This window comes from Oncorhynchus tshawytscha, linkage group LG09 (assembly GCF_018296145.1).
Source record: "Oncorhynchus tshawytscha isolate Ot180627B linkage group LG09, Otsh_v2.0, whole genome shotgun sequence".
Lineage (NCBI taxonomy): Eukaryota > Metazoa > Chordata > Actinopteri > Salmoniformes > Salmonidae > Oncorhynchus > Oncorhynchus tshawytscha.
In genome coordinates this window covers 17,913,582-17,932,730 of record NC_056437.1, presented here as the reverse complement: position 1 = coordinate 17,932,730, position 19,149 = coordinate 17,913,582, and the positions used below count along the sequence as shown (strand labels likewise).

The window sequence follows — 19,149 nt, the reverse complement described above, 5'->3', positions numbered from 1 at the left end:
AGTATTTTTACTTAAGTACTTTATACCACTAGATGTATGTACATGTACCAGCACCCCCCTGTATATATTGTTATTTTTTACAGCTGGTCTTTAATTACTTGTTATTTCTTATTCTTATCCATATTTTTTTTTAAACTGAACTGTTGGTTAGTGGCTCATAAATAAGCATTTCACTGTAAGGTCTACACCTGTTGTATCTGGCGCACGTGACTAATCAAATTTGATTTGATGTAGGGCTGGCCCTCCAAATACACCTCCGCTGTTTTCAATCAGGATCTCAGCGATCACTGTCTCATTGCCTGTATCCACGGTCAAACGACCACCCCTCCTCTCTGTGAAACGCTCCCTAAAACACTTCTGCGAGCAGGCCTTTCTAATCGACCTGGCCCGGGTATCCTGGAAGGATATTGATTTCATCCTGTCAGTCGAGGATGCCTGGTCATTCTTTAAAAGTAATTTCCTCACCATCTTAGATAAGCATGCTCCGTTCAAAAAATGCAGAACTAAGAACAGATATAGCCCCTGGTTCACTCCAGATCTGACTGCCCTCGACCAGCACAAAAACATCCTGTGGCGGACTGCAATAGCATCGAATAGTCCCCATGATATGCAACTGTCCAATACACGCAGTCAGTCAGGAAAGCAAAGGCTAGCCTTTTCAAGCAGAAATTCGCATCTTGTAGCTCTAACTCAAAAAAGTTTGGGGACACTGTAAAGTCCATGGAGAACAAGAGCACTTCCTCACAGCTGCCCACTGCACTGAGGCTAGGTAACACGGTCACCACTGATAAATTCATGATAATCGAAAATTTCAATAAGCATTTCTCAACAGCTGGCCATGCCTTCCTCCTGGCTACTCCAACCCTGGCCAACAGCTCCGCCTCCCCCACAGCTACGCGCCCAAGCCTCCCCAGCTTCTCCTTCACCCAGATCCAGACAGCAGATGTTCTGAAAGAGCTGCAAAACCTGGACCCAAATAAATCAGCTGGGCTAGACAATCTGGACCCTCTCTTTCTAAAATTATCCGCCGCCATTTTTGCAACCCCTATTACCAGCCTGTTCAACCTCTCTTTTGTATAGTCCGAGATCCCTAAAGATTGGAAAGCTTCCGCAGTCATCCCCCTCTTCAAAGGGGGTGACACCCTAGACCCAAACTGTTACAGACCTATATCCATCCTGCCCTGCCGATCTAAAGTCTTCGAATGCCAAGTTAATAAACAGATCACTGACCATTTCGAATCCCACCGTACCTTCTCCTCTGTGCAATCCGGCTTCCGAGCTGGTCACGGGTGCACCTCAGCCACGCTCAAGGTACTAAACAATATAATAACCGCCATCGATAAAAGTCAGTACTGTGCAGCCATCTTCATCGACCTGGCCAAGGATTTCGACTCTGTCAATCACCGTATTCTTATCGGCAGACTCAATTACCTTGATTTTTCTAATGACTGCCTCGCCTGGTTCACCAACTACTTTGCAGACAGAGTTCAGTGTGTCAAATCGGAGGGCATGTTGTCCGGACCTCTGGCAGTCTCTATGGGGGTACCACAGGGTTAAATTCTCGGGCCAACTCTTTTCTCTGTATATATCAATGATGTCTCTCTTGCTGCGGGCGATTCCCTGATCCACCTCTACGCAGATGACACCATTCTGTATACTTCTGGTCCTTCCTTGGACACTGTGCTAACTAACCTCCAAATGAGCTTCAATGCCATACAACACTCCTTCCGTGGCCTCCAACTGCTCTTAAACGCTAGTAAAACCAAATACATGCTTTTCAACCGTTCACTGCCCGCACCCGCCCGCCCGACTAGCATCACCACCCTGGACTGTTCTAACCTAGAATATGTGGACAACAATAAATACCTAGGTGTCTGGCTAGACTGTAAACTCTCCTTCCAGACTCATATTAAACATCTCCAATCCAAAATCAAATCTAGAATCGGCTTTCTATTTCGCAACAAAGCCTCCTTCACTCACGCCGCCAAACTTGCCCTCGTAAAACTGACTATCCTACCAATCCTCGACTTCGGCGATGTCATCTACAAAATAGCTTCCAACACTTTACTCAGAAAACTGGATGCAGTTTATCACAGTGCCATCCGTTTTGTTACCAAATCAGCTTATACCACCCGACCTGTATGCTCTAGTCAGCTGGTCCTCACTACATATTTGTCGCCAGACCCACTGGTTCCAAGTCATCTATAAGTCTATGCTAGGTAAAGCTCCGCCTTACTGGTCACGTTCACTGGTCACGATAACAACACCCACCCGTAGCACGCGCTCCAGCAGGTATATCTCACTTCATCATCCCCAAAGCCAACACCTAATTTGGCCGCCTTTCCTTCCAGTTCTCTGCTGCCAGTGACTGGAACGAATTGCAAAAATCGCTGAAATTGGAGACTTTTATTTCCCTCACCAACTTTAAACACCAACTATCTGAGCAGCTAACCGATCGCTGCAGCTGTACATAGTCCATCTGTAAATAGCCCACCCAATCTACCTACCTCATCCCATACTGTATTTATTTTATTTACTTTTCTGCCCTTTTGCACACCAGTATCTCTACTTGCACATCATCATCTGCTCATTTATCACTCAAGTGTTAATCTGCTAAATTGTAATTATTTGCTCCTATGGCCTATTTATTGCCTACCTCCTCATGCCTTTTGCACACACTGTATATAGACTTTATTTTTTTCTACAGTGTCATTGACTTGTTTATTGTGTTATTGGCTTGTTTATTGTTTTACTCCATGTGTAACTCTGTTGTTGTATGTGTCACACTGCTTTGCTTTATCTTGGCCAGGTCGCAGTTGCAATAGAGAACTTGTTCTCAACTGGCCTACCTGATTAAATAAAGGTGAAATAAAATAAATGTTTAAAAAAAAATATATATATATATAGGCTAATTGAATAAAAGACATTGGTGGATCCCTTCGCCACCCCCTCTGCACGTAGGGCATTATCCATTTTGTGGTAGACGAGTAGGCCTATCGCCTATTGATTTTTTTTTCTTTTTTTCAAGATTTCGTTCTCTCAACTGTCAATGAATCATACATTTTAGAGTTTATTATTATTGTTAGAGTTAAAATGTAAAAACACCAGCAAATCAGCTGCAAGTGATAATATTTTTGGAAATTTTGATCCAAAGTATACCCACGCTAATAGAGATTTATATGTGATTGTATACAAATGTAAGCAAATCAAATCAAATTCAAATCAAATTTTATTTGTCACATACACATGGTTAGCAGATGTTAATGCGAGTGTAGCGAAATGCTTGTGCTTCTAGTTCCGACAATGCAGTAATAACCAACAAGTAATCTAACTAACAATTTCAAAACTACTGTCTTATACACAGTGTAAGGGGATAAAGAATATGTACATAAAGATATATGAATGAGTGATGGTACAGAGCAGCATAGGCAAGATACAGTAGATGGTATCGAGTACAGTATATACATAGGAGATGAGTATGTAAACAAAGTGGCTAGTGATACATGTATTACATAAGGATGCAGTAGATGATATAGAGTACAGTATATACGTATGCATATGAGATGAATAATGTAGGGTATGTAACATTATATTAGGTAGCATTGTTTAAAGTGGCTAGTGATATATTTTACATTTCCCATCAATTCCCATTATTAAAGTGGCTGGAGTTGAGTCAGTGTCAGTGTGTTGGCAGCAGCCACTCAATGTTAGTGGTGGCTGTTTAACAGTCTGATGGCCTTGAGATAGAAGCTGTTTTTCAGTCTCTCGGTCCCAGCTTTGATGCACCTGTACTGACCTCGCCTTCTGGATGATAGCGGGGTGAACAGGCAGTGGCTCGGGTGGTTGTTGTCCTTGATGATCTTTATGGCCTTCCTGTAACATCGGGTGGTGTAGGTGTCCTGGAGGGCAGGTAGTTTGCCCCCGGTGATGCGTTGTGCAGACCTCAATACCCTCTGGAGAGCCTTACGGTTGTGGGCGGAGCAATTGCCGTACAGGCGGTGATACAGCCTGCCAGGATGCTCTCGATTGTGCATCTGTAGAAGTTTGTGAGTGCTTTTGGTGACAAGCTGAATTTCTTCAGCCTCCTGAGGTTGAAGAGGCGCTGCTGCGCCTTCTTCACGATGCTGTCTGTGTGAGTGGACCAATTCAGCTTGTCTGTGATGTGTATGCCGAGGAACTTAAAACTTGCTACCCTCTCCACTACTGTTCCATCGATGTGGATAGGGGGGTGTTCCCTCTGCTGTTTCCTGAAGTCCACAATCATCTCCTTAGTTTTGTTGACGTTGAGTGTGAGGTTATTTTCCTGACACCACACTCCGAGGGCCCTCACCTCCTCCCTGTAGGCCGTCTCGTCGTTGTTGGTAATCAAGCCTACCACTGTTGTGTCGTCCGCAAACTTGATGATTGAGTTGGAGGCGTGCGTGGCCACGCAGTCGTGGGTGAACAGGGAGTACAGGAGAGGGCTCAGAACGCACCCTTGTGGGGCCCCAGTGTTGAGGATCAGCGGGGTGGAGATGTTGTTGCCTACCCTCACCACCTGGGGGCGGCCCGTCAGGAAGTCCAGTACCCAGTTGCACAGGGCGGGGTCGAGACCCAGGGTCTCGAGCTTGATGACGAGCTTGGAGGGTACTATGGTGTTGAATGCCGAGCTGTAGTCGATGAACAGCATTCTCACATAGGTATTCCTCTTGTCCAGATGGGTTAGGGCAGTGTGCAGTGTGGTTGAGATTGCATCGTCTGTGGACCTATTTGGGCGGTAAGCAAATTGGAGCAAGATTTGAATGAGTTGTTTTCGTTAAATATTATATCTATTTGGACTTCTTGCAGTCAATTTCCAGTCTACAAATGATTTGTAATTATGTTCTGACCATCTGCTCAAGAAAAAAATCGTCCCGCGGCTGAATCTAATTGTTGATCCCTGTTTTAGATCATGGTAGAGCAGCACTGGTTTGGAATGCTTGTAGGATGATGGTCACAGCATTGAATTTAAATGTTTCTCCAGTATGTGAGAAACGTTGGGCTTTTGCAACATAGCAACCAGTAGCATTGATTTAACTTTTTGCTGCGTAGGTTTGACCAAAATCTAGCAGAATTGCTACAAAATAGTGTATATACAGTGCCTTGCGAAAGTATTAGGCCCCCTTGAACTTTGCGACCTTTTGCCACATTTCAGGCTTCAAACATAAAGATATAAAACTGTATTTTTTTGTGAAGAATCAACAACAAGTGGGACACAATCATGAAGTGGAACGACATTTATTGGATATTTCAAACTTTTTTAACAAATCAAAAACTGAAAAATTGGGCGTGCAAAATTATATATATATACATATATATATATGTATATATATAGCTGAAATAAAAAAAATAATTGTTCTGGAATTTGTAGATTTGGTTATTTATTTATTTATTTTCTGATCGCTGCCACTATCTCTTAGAATGTTTCCTGCTGTTACATTTCTATGAATGATTTCTACCCATTGGTTCCTGAAGAATATATAACAAAAGCTTCATGATTGTTTACATCCGCTAGTACACCTTTCTTACCCTATCATGGCCCAGAATAGGCCTGAGGTTATTTTACTCAAATTTGTATGTTTTATTGCCATTTCAGTTTTACACAAACAATGTGTAGCAATATGTTTAAAAACTGTGGCGTCAAATCAATGTTATTATGTACAGCCAGTCTCTGCTTTTTTAGCTTGGTCTATAAGTTTTAGTGGTTACATTTCCTCAGCCACATCCCTCAGCTTTATACCAGGTGATAAGACTACTGTTTGGCTGAAACACAAACTCGGGATTGTGGCTGTAAAAACTTACTGGCCTTTTTTGGTTGAACTGGATGAATACAAACTTGGACGGAACAAAATTGCCATAATATGAAGCAAATAGACTTAAAAAATGTCTTCCATCAGAAGGTAGTAAGAGCCAGCCAACTACACTCCTCTTGGCATGCATCGAACAAACTACTTCTGTTAGGAGTTAACATGGGCTATCCTTGGGGTGCCCTTTTCCAGAACACCGGGAGTAAACCTGGCTCAACAATGGGGATGTTATTTTTCATGTCCCGCTCCACGTTCAGCCCACCTGGTGAGTGGAAAGGATGTTTATTTTATTCCTAGAAAACAGTTAATTTAAGTTAATGAGCATTAAGGAGGTTCAATTGGACTGGCTCAGATTATCAGTATTCCCTAGGTCTTACCAGAGGGCCAAACTGCGTCCTGTAGCGGACCTAATGCCTAAAGCCCAGCTAGATTACCAGATCATGTGATTTACTGGCAGTGATCTCTGACAGGAAGACCAGATGAAACACTGGACAGCCAAACGGAACACGGGCTAACAGAACATAGGATATTACAGAGAACAGGTTAGAACCCACAGGCTAGGACTGAACGCTAGAACAGTTACAGAACACTGGGTAGAACAGAACAGACAAGAACAGTTACAGAACACTGGGTAGAACAGAACAGACTAGAACAGTTACAGAACACTGGGTAGAACAGAACAGACAAGAACAGTTACAGAACACTGGGTAGAACAGAACAGACTAGAGCAGTTACAGAACACTGGGTAGAACAGAACAGTTACAGAACACTGGGTAGAACAGAACAGACAAGAACAGTTACAGAACACTGGGTAGAACAGACAAGAACAGTTACAGAACACTGGGTAGAACAGAACAGACAAGAACAGTTACAGAACAGACTAGAACAGTTACAGAACACTGGGTAGAACAGACTAGAACAGTTACAGAACACTGGGTAGAACAGAACACTGGGTAGAACAGAACAGACTAGAACAGTTACAGAACAGACTAGAACAGTTACAGAACACTGGGTAGAACAGAACAGACTAGAACAGTTACAGAACACTGGGTAGAACAGAACAGTTACAGAACACTGGGTAGAACAGAACAGTTACAGAACACTGGGTAGAACAGAACAGACTAGAACAGTAACAGAACACTGGGTAGAACAGAACAGACTAGAACAGTTACAGAACACTGGGTAGAACAGAACAGACTAGAACAGTTACAGAACACTGGGTAGAACAGAACAGACTAGAACAGTTACAGAACAGACTAGAACAGTAACAGAACACTGGGTAGAACAGAACAGACTAGAACAGTTACAGAACACTGGGTAGAACAGAACAGTTACAGAACACTGGGTAGAACAGACTAGAACAGTTACAGAACACTGGGTAGAACAGACTAGAACAGTTACAGAACACTGGGTAGAACAGAACAGACAAGAACAGTTACAGAACACTGGGTAGAACAGAACAGTTACAGAACACTGGGTAGAACAGAACAGACAAGAACAGTTACAGAACACTGGGTAGAACAGAACAGACAAGAACAGTTACAGAACAGACTAGAACAGTTACAGAACACTGGGTAGAACAGAACAGTTACAGAACACTGGGTAGAACAGAACACTGGGTAGAACAGAACAGACTAGAACAGTTACAGAACGCTGGGTAGAACAGAACAGACTAGAACAGTTACAGAACAGACTAGAACAGTAACAGAACACTGGGTAGAACTGAACAGACTAGAACAGTTACAGAACACTGGGTAGAACAGAACAGTTACAGAACACTGGGTAGAACAGAACAGACTAGAACAGTTACAGAACACTGGGTAGAACAGAACAGACTAGGACAGTTACAGAACACTGGGTAGAACAGAACAGTTACAGAACACTGGGTAGAACAGACAAGAACAGTTACAGAACACTGGGTAGAACAGAACAGTTACAGAACACTGGGTAGAACAGAACAGACTAGAACAGTTACAGAACACTGGGTAGAACAGAACAGTTACAGAACACTGGGTAGAACAGACTAGAACAGTTACAGAACACTGGGTAGACCAGAACAGACAAGAACAGTTACAGAACACTGGGTAGAACAGAACAGTTACAGAACACTGGGTAGAACAGAACAGTTACAGAACACTGGGTAGAACAGAACAGTTACAGAACACTGGGTAGAACAGAACAGTTACAGAACACTGGGTAGAACAGAACAGACTTGAACAGTTACAGAACACTGGGTAGAACAGAACAGACTAGAACAGTTACAGAACACTGGGTAGAACAGAACAGACTAGAACTGTTACAGAACACTGGGTAGAACAGAACAGTTACAGAACACTGGGTAGAACAGAACAGACTTGAACAGTTACAGAACACTGGGTAGAACAGAACAGACTTGAACAGTTACAGAACACTGGGTAGAACAGAACAGACTAGAACAGTTACAGAACACTGGGTAGAACAGAACAGTTACAGAACACTGGGTAGAACAGACTAGAACAGTTACAGAACACTGGGTAGAACAGAACAGACAAGAACAGCTACAGAACACTGGGTAGAACAGAACACTGGGTAGAACAGTTACAGAACACTGGGTAGAACAGACTAGAACAGTTACAGAACACTGGGTAGAACAGAACACTGGGTAGAACAGAACAGACTAGAACAGTTACAGAACACTGGGTAGAACAGAACAGACTAGAACAGTTACAGAACACTGGGTAGAACAGAACAGTTACAGAACACTGGGTAGAACAGAACAGTTACAGAACACTGGGTAGAACAGAACAGACTTGAACAGTTACAGAACACTGGGTAGAACAGAACAGACTAGAACAGTTACAGAACACTGGGTAGAACAGAACAGACTAGAACAGTTACAGAACACTGGGTAGAACAGAACAGTTACAGAACACTGGGTAGAACAGAACAGTTACAGAACACTGGGTAGAACAGAACAGACTAGAACAGTAACAGAACACTGGGTAGAACAGAACAGACTAGAACAGTTACAGAACACTGGGTAGAACAGAACAGTTACAGAACACTGGGTAGAACAGACTAGAACAGTTACAGAACACTGGGTAGAACAGAACAGACAAGAACAGCTACAGAACACTGGGTAGAACAGAACACTGGGTAGAACAGTTACAGAACACTGGGTAGAACAGAACACTGGGTAGAACAGAACAGACTAGAACAGTTACAGAACACTGGGTAGAACAGAACAGACTAGAACAGTTACAGAACACTGGGTAGAACAGAACAGACAAGAACAGTTACAGAACACTGGGTAGAACAGAACAGACTAGAACAGTTACAGAACACTGGGTAGAACAGAACAGACTAGAACAGTTACAGAACACTGGGTAGAACAGAACAGTTACAGAACACTGGGTAGAACAGTTACAGAACACTGGGTAGAACAGAACAGTTACAGAACACTGGGTTGAACAGAACAGACTAGAACAGTTACAGAACACTGGGTAGAACAGAACAGGCTAGAACAGTTACAGAACAGACTAGAACAGTTACAGAACACTGGGTAGAACAGAACAGTTACAGAACACTGGGTAGAATGGAACAGTTACAGAACACTGGGTAGAACAGAGTAGAACAGTTACAGAACACTGGGTAGAACAGAACACTGGGTAGAACAGAACAGACTAGAACAGTTACAGAACACTGGGTAGAACAGAACAGACAAGAACAGTTACAGAACACTGGGTAGAACAGAACACTGGGTAGAACAGTTACAGAACACTGGGTAGAACAGACTAGAACAGTTACAGAACACTGGGTAGAACAGAACAGACTAGAACAGTTACAGAACACAGGCTAGAACAGACTAGAACAGTTTTAGAACACAAGATGGAACAGTACAGGCAACCTATATTGAAATAATTTATAAACAGGAGTGTTTATCAGATTCTAGCAAGGCTAACTCATTGATCCTGTAGGCCAGACATCCTCTCCAGACCAGACCACCTGGTTATATGGCCTGCTCTCTGTTCTCTCTTCCCTCCAGATGCCTTGGTTACGGCCTGTTCTGTCCAGCCTGCCCTCCTGGTTATGGTTTGATTATATACTGTAAGTCTATGGTTCTCTCATCTTAAGCGATGAGGTGATTTTTGAGCAGGCAGGGTAGTAGGGGGACAGAACGGGGCTGTAGGCTCATAAATGGACCCTCAGCATCTTATCACCCTCAGTGTGTTGTGCAGTCGTTAGATGGATTACCCAAACAACTCTTTTGTTTCAGTGTGTATTTTTGGGGGAGGGAGCGTGTGTTTTGTGATACTGTATTGATGGCAAGACTGATGAGATGCGTTGTTATCAGTAGTACTATTTCAAATTTTGTACCATCCTGTTTTTAAATTACCCAAGGGTCCCGTGCAGTTCAGTTGGTAGAGCATGGTACTTGCAACGACAAGGTTTGTGGATTGTCTGCTAAATGACTCAAATGTAAATGCTACTCGTACAGATGTAGGGCAGCAGATTGGAGGAGGGGGATATGGAAGATTAGAACTAGAGAGTAGTTCGGTTTTAAGTTTTGCTGAAGCTCAGTACTGTAAATAGAACTATTGTTAATTGCTCCAATCAAGTTGTTTACATAAAAATCTTTATCTAAAGCAGGTGTTTGAATACCAATAGCTGACATATGATAATGGTTGTAGGCTTATGTTAACAGTAAGCCTAGTTACTAACACTGATTATACACTGAGTGTACAAAACATCGTCACCTGCTCTTTCCATGACAGACTGACCGGGTGAATCCAGGTAAAAGCTATGATCCAATATTGATGTCACTTGTTAAATCCACTTCAATCAGTATAGATGAAGGGGAGAAGACAGGTTAAAGGATTTTTAAGCCTTGAGACAATTAAGACATGGATTGTGTATTTTTATTTTTATTTAACCAGGTAGGCTAGTTGAGAACAAGTTCTCATTTACAACTGCGACCTGGCCAAGATAAAGCAAAGCAGTGTGAACAGACAACACAGAGTTACACATGGAGTAAACAATTAACAAGTCAATAACACAGGAGAAAAAAATAGTCTATATACATTGTGTGCAAAAGGCATGAGGAGGTAGGCGAATAATTACAATTTAGCAGATTAACACTGGAGTGATAAATGAAATCAAATTATATTTGTCACATACACATGGTTAGCAGATGTTAATGCGAATGTAGCGAAATGCTTGTGCTTCTAGTTCCGACAATGCAGTAATAACCAACAAGTAATCTAGCTAACAATTCCAAAACTACTGTCTTATACACACAAGTGTAAGGGGATAAAGAATATGTACATAAAGATATATGAATGAGTGATGGTACAGAGCAGCATAGGCAAGATACATTAGATGGTATCGAGTACAGTATATACATATGAGATGAGTATGTAAACAAAGTGGCATAGTTAAAGTGGCTAGTGATACATGTATTACATAAAGATGCAGTAGATGATATAGAGTACAGTATATACATATGAGATTAATAATGTAGGGTATGTAAACATTATATTAGGTAGCATTGTTTAAAGTGGCTAGTGATATAACTCGCATTAACATCTGCTAACCATGTGTATGTGACAAATAAAATTTGATTTGATCATTTCTATCAATTCCCATTATTAAAGTGGCTGGAGTTGAGTCAGTGTGTTGGCAGCAGCCACTCAGCAGAGAACTGGAAGGAAAGGCAGACAAATGAGGTGTTGGCTTTAGGGATGATCAGTAAGATACACCTGCTGGAGCGCGTGCTACGGGTGGGTGTTGCCATCGTGACCAGTGAACTGAGATAAGACGGAGCTTTACCTAGCATGGACTTGTAGATGACCTGGAGCCAGTGGGTCTGGCGACGAATATGTAGCGAGGGCCAGCCGACTAGAGCATACAGGTCGCAGTGGTGGGTGGTATAAGGTGCTTTAGTAAAAAACGGATGGCACTGTGATAAACTGCATCCAGTTTGCTGAGTAGAGTATTGGAAGCTATTTTGTAGATGACATCGCCGAAGTCGAGGATCGGTAGGATAGTCAGTTTTACTAGGGTAAGTTTGGCGGCGTGAGTGAAGGAGACTTTGTTGCAGAATAGAAAGCCGACTCTGGAGATATTTGATATGAGTCTGGAAGGAGTGTTTACAGTCTAGCCAGACACCTAGGTACTTATAGATGTCCACATATTCTAGGTCGGAACCATCCAGAGTGGTGATGCTAGTCGGGCGTGCGGGTGCAGGCAGCGAATGGTTGAAAAGCATGCATTTGGTTTTACGAGCGTTTAAGAGCAGCTGGAGGCCACGGAAGGAGTGTTGTATGACATTGAAGCTCGTCTGGAGGTTTGTTAACACAGTGTCCAAAGAAGGGCCAGAAGTATACAGAATGGTGTTGTCTGAGTAGAGCTGGATCAGGGAATCGCCCGCAGCAAGAGCAACATCATTGATATATATACAGAGAAAAGAGTCGGCCTGAGAATTGAACCCTGTGGCACCACCATAGAGACTGCCAGAGGACCGGACAACATGCCCTCCAATTTGACACACTGAACTCTGTCTGCAAAGTAGTTGGTGAACCAGACAAGGCAGTCATTAGAAAAACCGAGGCTACTGAGTCTGCCGATAAGAATATGGTGATTGACAGAGTCGAAAGCCTTGGCCAGGTCGATGAAGACTGCTGCACAGTACTGTCTTTTATGTGTGCCATTCAAAGGGTGAATGGGCATGACAAAATATTTTAGTGCCTTTGAACTGGGTATGGTAGTAGGTGCCAGGCGCACCGGTTTGTGCCAAGGACTGCAACGCTGCTGGGGTTTTCACACTCAACAGAATCCTGTGTCTATCAAGAATGGTCCACCGCCCAAAGGACATCCAGCCAACTTGAGAAGCATTGGAGTCAACATGGGCCAGCTTTTCAAACACCTTCTAGAATCCATGCCCCGACGAATTGAGCATGTTCTGATGGCAAAAGGGGGCGGTGAGGTCCTACACTTTTTTTTTGTACACTCAGTCTCGATCCCCAATCTGTGAGACCAATCTGTGAGTATTTGTGTTCTGCTTTTAAGAAGACTGCTTTAAGAAGAACCTGTTTTCCCCTGATACCGCACCAGTGTAGGGCAGCCTATGATTTTCTGCTGGGATCTGTATTCTGGCGATGTTACTGACTGGCTAAACTAATTGTTTAACCCGGTAAATGAAGTCTGATAGGCTGCGTTGGGGCGGCAGGTAGCCTAGTGGTTAGAGCATTGGACTAGTAACCGAAAGGTTGCAAGATTGAATCTCCGAGCTGACAAGGTAAATATCTGTCATTCTGCCCCTGAACAAGGCAGTTAACCCACTGTTCCTAGGCCGTCATTGAAAATAAGAATTTGTAGCCCAATTATGATGTTTTTTCCTCTAATGGGTCTTTTGACCAATCACATCAGATCTTTTTCAGAGCTGATCTGATTGGTCAAAATAAAAAATATATATCAGAATTGGGCTGCCTGTGTGAACGCAGCGTAACTTGTTTCTTTTTCGAAAGCAGTTAACAATTTGCCATTATCAAAGCCCACCTGAATTCTCACTTCACATACTGTCAGGGTGGGTGTATATAGATATGAGCGTTAGCGATGCAGTCCTTTACCCATCTAATGAGTTCCATTTATGGCTGATCAGGAGCACATGGGTTAGCTGACAGTACTGTAGAGCTGGGTTACAGTGTTTGTGTGCTGTGATAATGAATAGAACCATTTCATGGTTACTTTCTCTGGTTCCTCAGAATCTATTGCTACCAAAGAAGCTACAATGGGCCAAGAATAAATGGTAGAGCAGCAAAAAAAACAATTTAGGTTATTTTTACCAGGTTTTTGATATTTGTTGGTATTCGTTAGTGGGTTGGTGGTTAGTTTATCGCGTTGGTTATCTTTCTTCCTCCTGCCTGTATGTTGTTGAGGCCCATCTTTGAGGAAAACAGTGTGATGGTTTCAGGGTGAGCAGAGAGGTGTAATGTATTGGCCATACTTGGGCAACTTTTTACGTTTCTTTTTTTAGGCATCCTGGGCATTGCAAGAATTTCAGGAGCACGTTTGGACCTGCAGGAGTTTAAATTAGTCTCAGAACATTAGTGGTGGGATTTCTGTGAGTTCTCAGAACTGAACTCTCCCTCTCTCCCCAGGTGTGTAAACCAAAGTGTGTGTGATGGAACAGCAGAATCATTCAAAGCAGCTGCTACTGCAGCTGAACCAGCAGCGAGCCAAAGGATACCTGTGTGATGTCATCATCGTGGTGGAGAACGCGCTGTTCCGCGCCCACAAGAACGTCCTGGCGGCTAGCAGCGTCTACTTCAAGTCGCTGGTCCCCCACGACAACCTCATCAACCTGGACACAGAGATGGTCAGCCCCTCCATTTTCAGACAGGTGGGTCACTTAACGGGCAGTGTCTCACTGACCACAGTCACATATACAGACATATTTGTATGGGACTCTGTCATTCATGTAATTTAGTAGCCACGGACAGTACACATTAATCAACGTTTTAGTTTCCACATCAATGCTGTGAAGCCTAGCAGTTTTATCTGCATTCTGATATCAACTTGCTGTGAAACAAATTGCTCATTGGGACAATATAAAGATTACTCTCTACCCCCCTTTCCTCTAGGTGTTGGACTTCATCTATACAGGTTGTCTGTCCAGTTCTGACTCCGTCAGTGACCACAGTATCTCGTCTCTCCTGATCGCCGCCTCCTACCTCCAGCTGACTGAACTGGCTGCTCTCTGTCGCAGGAAGCTCAAACACAACGGTCAGACCCCCTCCAGCTCCAACAAGATGACCCCCTCCTCTTCCACCTCCCCAACCCCAAATGGACACACCCCTGGCCCACTCTGCCTCTCCTCCACCCCCCTCCACAACCACCAGCACCATAACAACCACTCAGGGTCCAAGAAGGGGAGCCAGAGGAACCAGAGACCGAGCCAGGAGGGAAGGCTGAGAGAGGATCTGTCCGAGAAGGTGTTTATTTCAGGCTCGCGCTGTGCCTCCCTCAGCCCCTCTGGAGAAGGTAGGAGTAATGGGCTGGGACTGGACCTGTCCAAAAGGAGTCCATCAGAGAGCACTGCCACAGAGGAGGTGTCCCCCAGCAGTCTGCTCCAGAGCTCTTCCCCCCACTCCTCCTCTCTCTCCCCCACTCCCACTCCTCCCACAACGTCTAGTGCTAAGCCAGAGCCTCCAAAGACCTCCACAGACATCCAGCCCAGAGCCCCTCGCAAGAGGCCCCGAGGTGATAAAGTGACCCCAGAGCTGGAGGATGGAGAGGTGGATGGAGAGGAGAACGGTCTAGATCAGAGTGAGGGGAGCGGGCACAGTGGAAGAGGAGGAGGAGGAAGAAAAGGGAGGAGAAATGGAAACACCAACTACATCTACCGTCAGCCCCAGCCAGGGTTTGAGCCAGGTGTGGGGGACAACCTGTACGTCTGCATCCCCTGTGGGAAAGGCTTCCCCAGCTCAGAACAGCTCAATGCCCATGTCGACACACACACCCACGACCAACTCTACCTGAAAGACGAGGAGGAGGAAGAGGAATGTGGTGGATACTTGAAGGACAAAGATCCGGACACATGCCCAGATGACTCTGCATCAAAGGGGATGAAGCCTGACCCTGAAGAACCTGGGCATCTCTGCACAGTCTGCAGTAAGAGCTGCAAGGACGCGACATCACTACGGCAACACGAGAAGAGCCATTGGCTGAACAGGCCATTCCCCTGTAACATCTGTGGCAAGCTGTTCACTCAGCGAGGCACCATGACGCGCCACATGAGGAGTCACCTGGGCCTCAAGCCCTTCGCCTGCGAGGAGTGTGGCATGCGCTTCACACGCCAGTACCGCCTCGCCGAGCACATGCGGGTCCATTCGGGGGAGAAGCCGTACGAGTGCCAGCTGTGTGGCGGAAAGTTCACCCAGCAACGCAACCTCCTTAGTCATATGAGGATGCACACCTCGCCCTCATAGAGGACACTTCACCATGGTTACTGCAGCTGAACCACAGCTACCTGGGTTCTATTAGGCTGTCTACCTCATCTTCAGATAACTATCTGGACCCTCTGTTACCCATAGTACCTCCTCACCCTTGTAAACACACCTGGCTTCTACCTCATTTTCAGCTAACCATCTGGAGCCTCGGTTACCCATAGTACCTCCTCACCCTTGTAAACACACCTGGCTTCTACCTCATTTTCAGCTAACCATCTGGAGCCTCGGTTACCCATAGTACCTCCTCACCCTTGTAAACACACCTGGCTTCTACCTCATTTTCAGCTAACCATCTGGAGCCTCGGTTACCCATAGTACCTCCTCACCCTTGTAAACACACATGGGTTCTACCTCAACTTCAGAAACACCTTGAAATGAATTACCTCACCTTTATAACCACTCACCCCGAGTAACTTTACCAATATTGTCAACCTCTTAACAACTATCACTTATACCCTCACCCTCGTAACAACTATCACCCATACCCTCAACTAGGGATTCATATTTTCACGAAAACCTACCAAGTTTTAATACGGGGAATAATTTATATTTATCCCAAGAGTCCCGGGAAATACCTAAAAAAATGTGATGTGCCCATTCTCAGCCCTTTAAAACCAAGATATGTCACTATGCCTGGGTTCTCCCAAAATAAGATTGTCGCTGTGCCACAATGCCGGCTTGGCTGCGCCACTGTAAAGGTTTCACAGCAAGTGAAACTGATATTTAGTAATGATAGAGTAACTTTGATCACCAATGACATTGTTGTGAATTGCGAAACAGGCTATTCATGAATTCCGAGCATTATCATGTTACTCAATTAATTTAGCCCAGGACTACTGCTGAAATATGCTATCTCGAGACAGAGCATGGTCAGGACCCACAGAGCCCAGAGTAGGCTATAGTGTTGTCGAATCATACAAACTTTGTAAAGGCAGTCAAACAAAAGTCAAATGACTAAAGTTGCTACGCTTGTTAACCTCCATCAAATGACAAAATATCTCCTATTTGGCAAAATGGAGTTGATGATTATACAGATAGCAGATCAGCTCATGAATAACTAGTAGTTGAAGAGGGGAAATTGTTTAAAGATCAATGTATCTTAACGGGGACCATACTCTCCTCTCGTACTGTTTGTTGATCTCACATTCTGTACCGATCCTCTCATATGGTCAGGAATACGAAATAGCGCAGAGAAACGGGGGAAATGTTCCAGGTATTTTGACATGCATTGTTTTATTTTTGATTTATTTAACCTTTATTTAATTAGGCAAGTCAGTTAAGAACAAATTCTTATTTACAATGACAGCCTACCCCGGCCAGACCCTGACCCGGAAGACGGTGGGCCAATTGTGCGCCCCCCTATGGAACTCCCAATCACGGCCGGCTGTGATACAGCCTGGAATCGAACAAGGGTAGTGATGACTCTAACACTGAGATGCAGTACCTTAGACCGCTGCGCCACTCAGGAGCATAAGCAGACATGCATTGATAGTGCAACCTATAGATTACAGAATGAAGATAGGAATTTTATTTCGAGACAAGAGTCAAGATTTCTGGTTTCAGTGGGATTATTGGGACTATAGGAAAATAGCCTAGGCTCTATATAAGGCTACTACCTGAGTCAATAGATAATACACTTGAATTTGGCTACATTATTCCATTCTAAATGTTTCTGATCAGTGATAAACAAATAAATTAACTACCACTTCTACTTGTCCAGCCAAGATAAATGAACCAAATATATAGACAGAGATTCAGTGAAACCAAATTACATTGATTGATTGACACAGGCTTTTTGTTGCGAGTAGGACAGGCTACTATGCGAGTGAAGAGCAAGCAGACTTGTATAACATGCTAGCAACATTTTCTGATCAGCTAATATATGAGCAAACTAGAGTAAAGATGATCATTAGCACTCACCTCAACTTGACTAACAATTCCCCAGCCTACCAAATATCCAAACGGAGATTCAGTGAAAACAAAAACCGGACATTGATTGATTTATCTAGACGAGTCCCCCACGCTTGTCTCGAAGCAGTGCGATGGTGCTGTCTCAATTAAAACTGCTGAAATGATCATCTAGGTGACCACACACGACTATTGCTTTAATTTAGTATAACGGTTGGATATAACTTTGTCAGTTTCAGTGTAACCAAGAATTTGATACATGCAATAATTTTGCTTTCGCCTACTTTATTCTATTCTAATATTTTCATCATTCAGTTGATCATAACTCAGGTGTTATCCTCTCTCTTTGCTTTTCCTCGGCCCAATGCCTGTTTCCTCGTCTCCTCACTCCGGTGCTTCCCACCTCCACCACGTTATTCTCAACACCAGTTTAAATCAATATAGCCTACTGTTATCTAGAAATCTGGCATTTTTTTATTCTGTGATGTCGGACCAGGCCTGGGATCAGGCTTCAGCTCACTGGCTTGGGTCGGCCCGGGATCGAATTGTCATTTCTGATGAGAACTCTAAACTGCATTCGGGTCTTGTGTGCAATCCGGCATTTGCTTTGCATTTATGACGACTTTGTGTAAAGAAAATATGCTAGGTTAAAGGCTTCCATGTGACAACTTGTTTGGATAATGTACCATTTTATTTTTTGCCAATCTGCTGCTGTAGATGTTGGCATTTGGTGGAATTGCATTACTGCAACATTGAGGTAAATTTGGTAATTTCCCAGGTCTTGTCACATGTTTTTCGGGAAATGTGACAAGTGGTCCAGGGACAGTCCCAGGATCCCGGTTACCAGTGTTAATCCGTACCCTCAACCTCTTAACAACTATCACCCATACCCTCATCCGCTTAACAACTATCACCCTCATCATGGCAACCATGATTCCGTACCTCTATTTGAGAACTGTTCCTCATCTTACTAATACCAACCATTACTTCACCCTTAGAACCCATCATAAATCCACATTCAGCCAGCCAGCTGTTCTGGCTATCTCAGGGTCAACACACCACACCTCTCCATCTGACATAAAACCAAAGACGCCTTCCTCCCCATCCCAGGTGGCTCAAATATGTTTTGATGATAGCTTTTAACATCCAACCAAACTAGCCCTCCCAGGGTGTCAGTCCGTGCTGTCGTTCCTCCAGGCTGTTGTAGCTGTCTCTCGCTGGCCAATGGGGGACCTCATTGGCTCTCCTGCCTCATTATCAGACACATACTGAACCCCAGGCAAAGTTGGCTAGAAGTCACTAATATTATGTTCTCCAGCTAGATCGGACCGGTGAGTCAGCCTAGCCAGTGTGCATATAATAACTTATCACCTTTACATACACTGCCTGTTGGAAACGTGGCATTATTAGAAAATGATCAGGGGTGT

The 19,149-nt window shown here is 43.9% G+C and overlaps 1 protein-coding gene across 1 annotated transcript in view; it reads left to right on the top strand.

Annotated features, from left to right (window-relative positions):
* LOC112237009 (hypermethylated in cancer 2 protein-like) overlaps nt 1–17,141 on the top strand; it is a 30,818-nt gene extending 13,677 nt beyond the window's left edge. The window contains exons 2-3 of the mRNA XM_024405633.2: nt 13,964–14,205; nt 14,447–17,141. Of these exons, the coding sequence (XP_024261401.1) occupies nt 13,987–14,205; nt 14,447–15,793 (1,566 nt within the window). The 5' untranslated portion in view covers nt 13,964–13,986 and the 3' untranslated portion in view covers nt 15,794–17,141. The remainder of the gene's footprint in view (nt 1–13,963; nt 14,206–14,446) is intronic.
* The last annotated feature ends 2,008 nt before the right edge of the window (nt 17,142–19,149 follow it).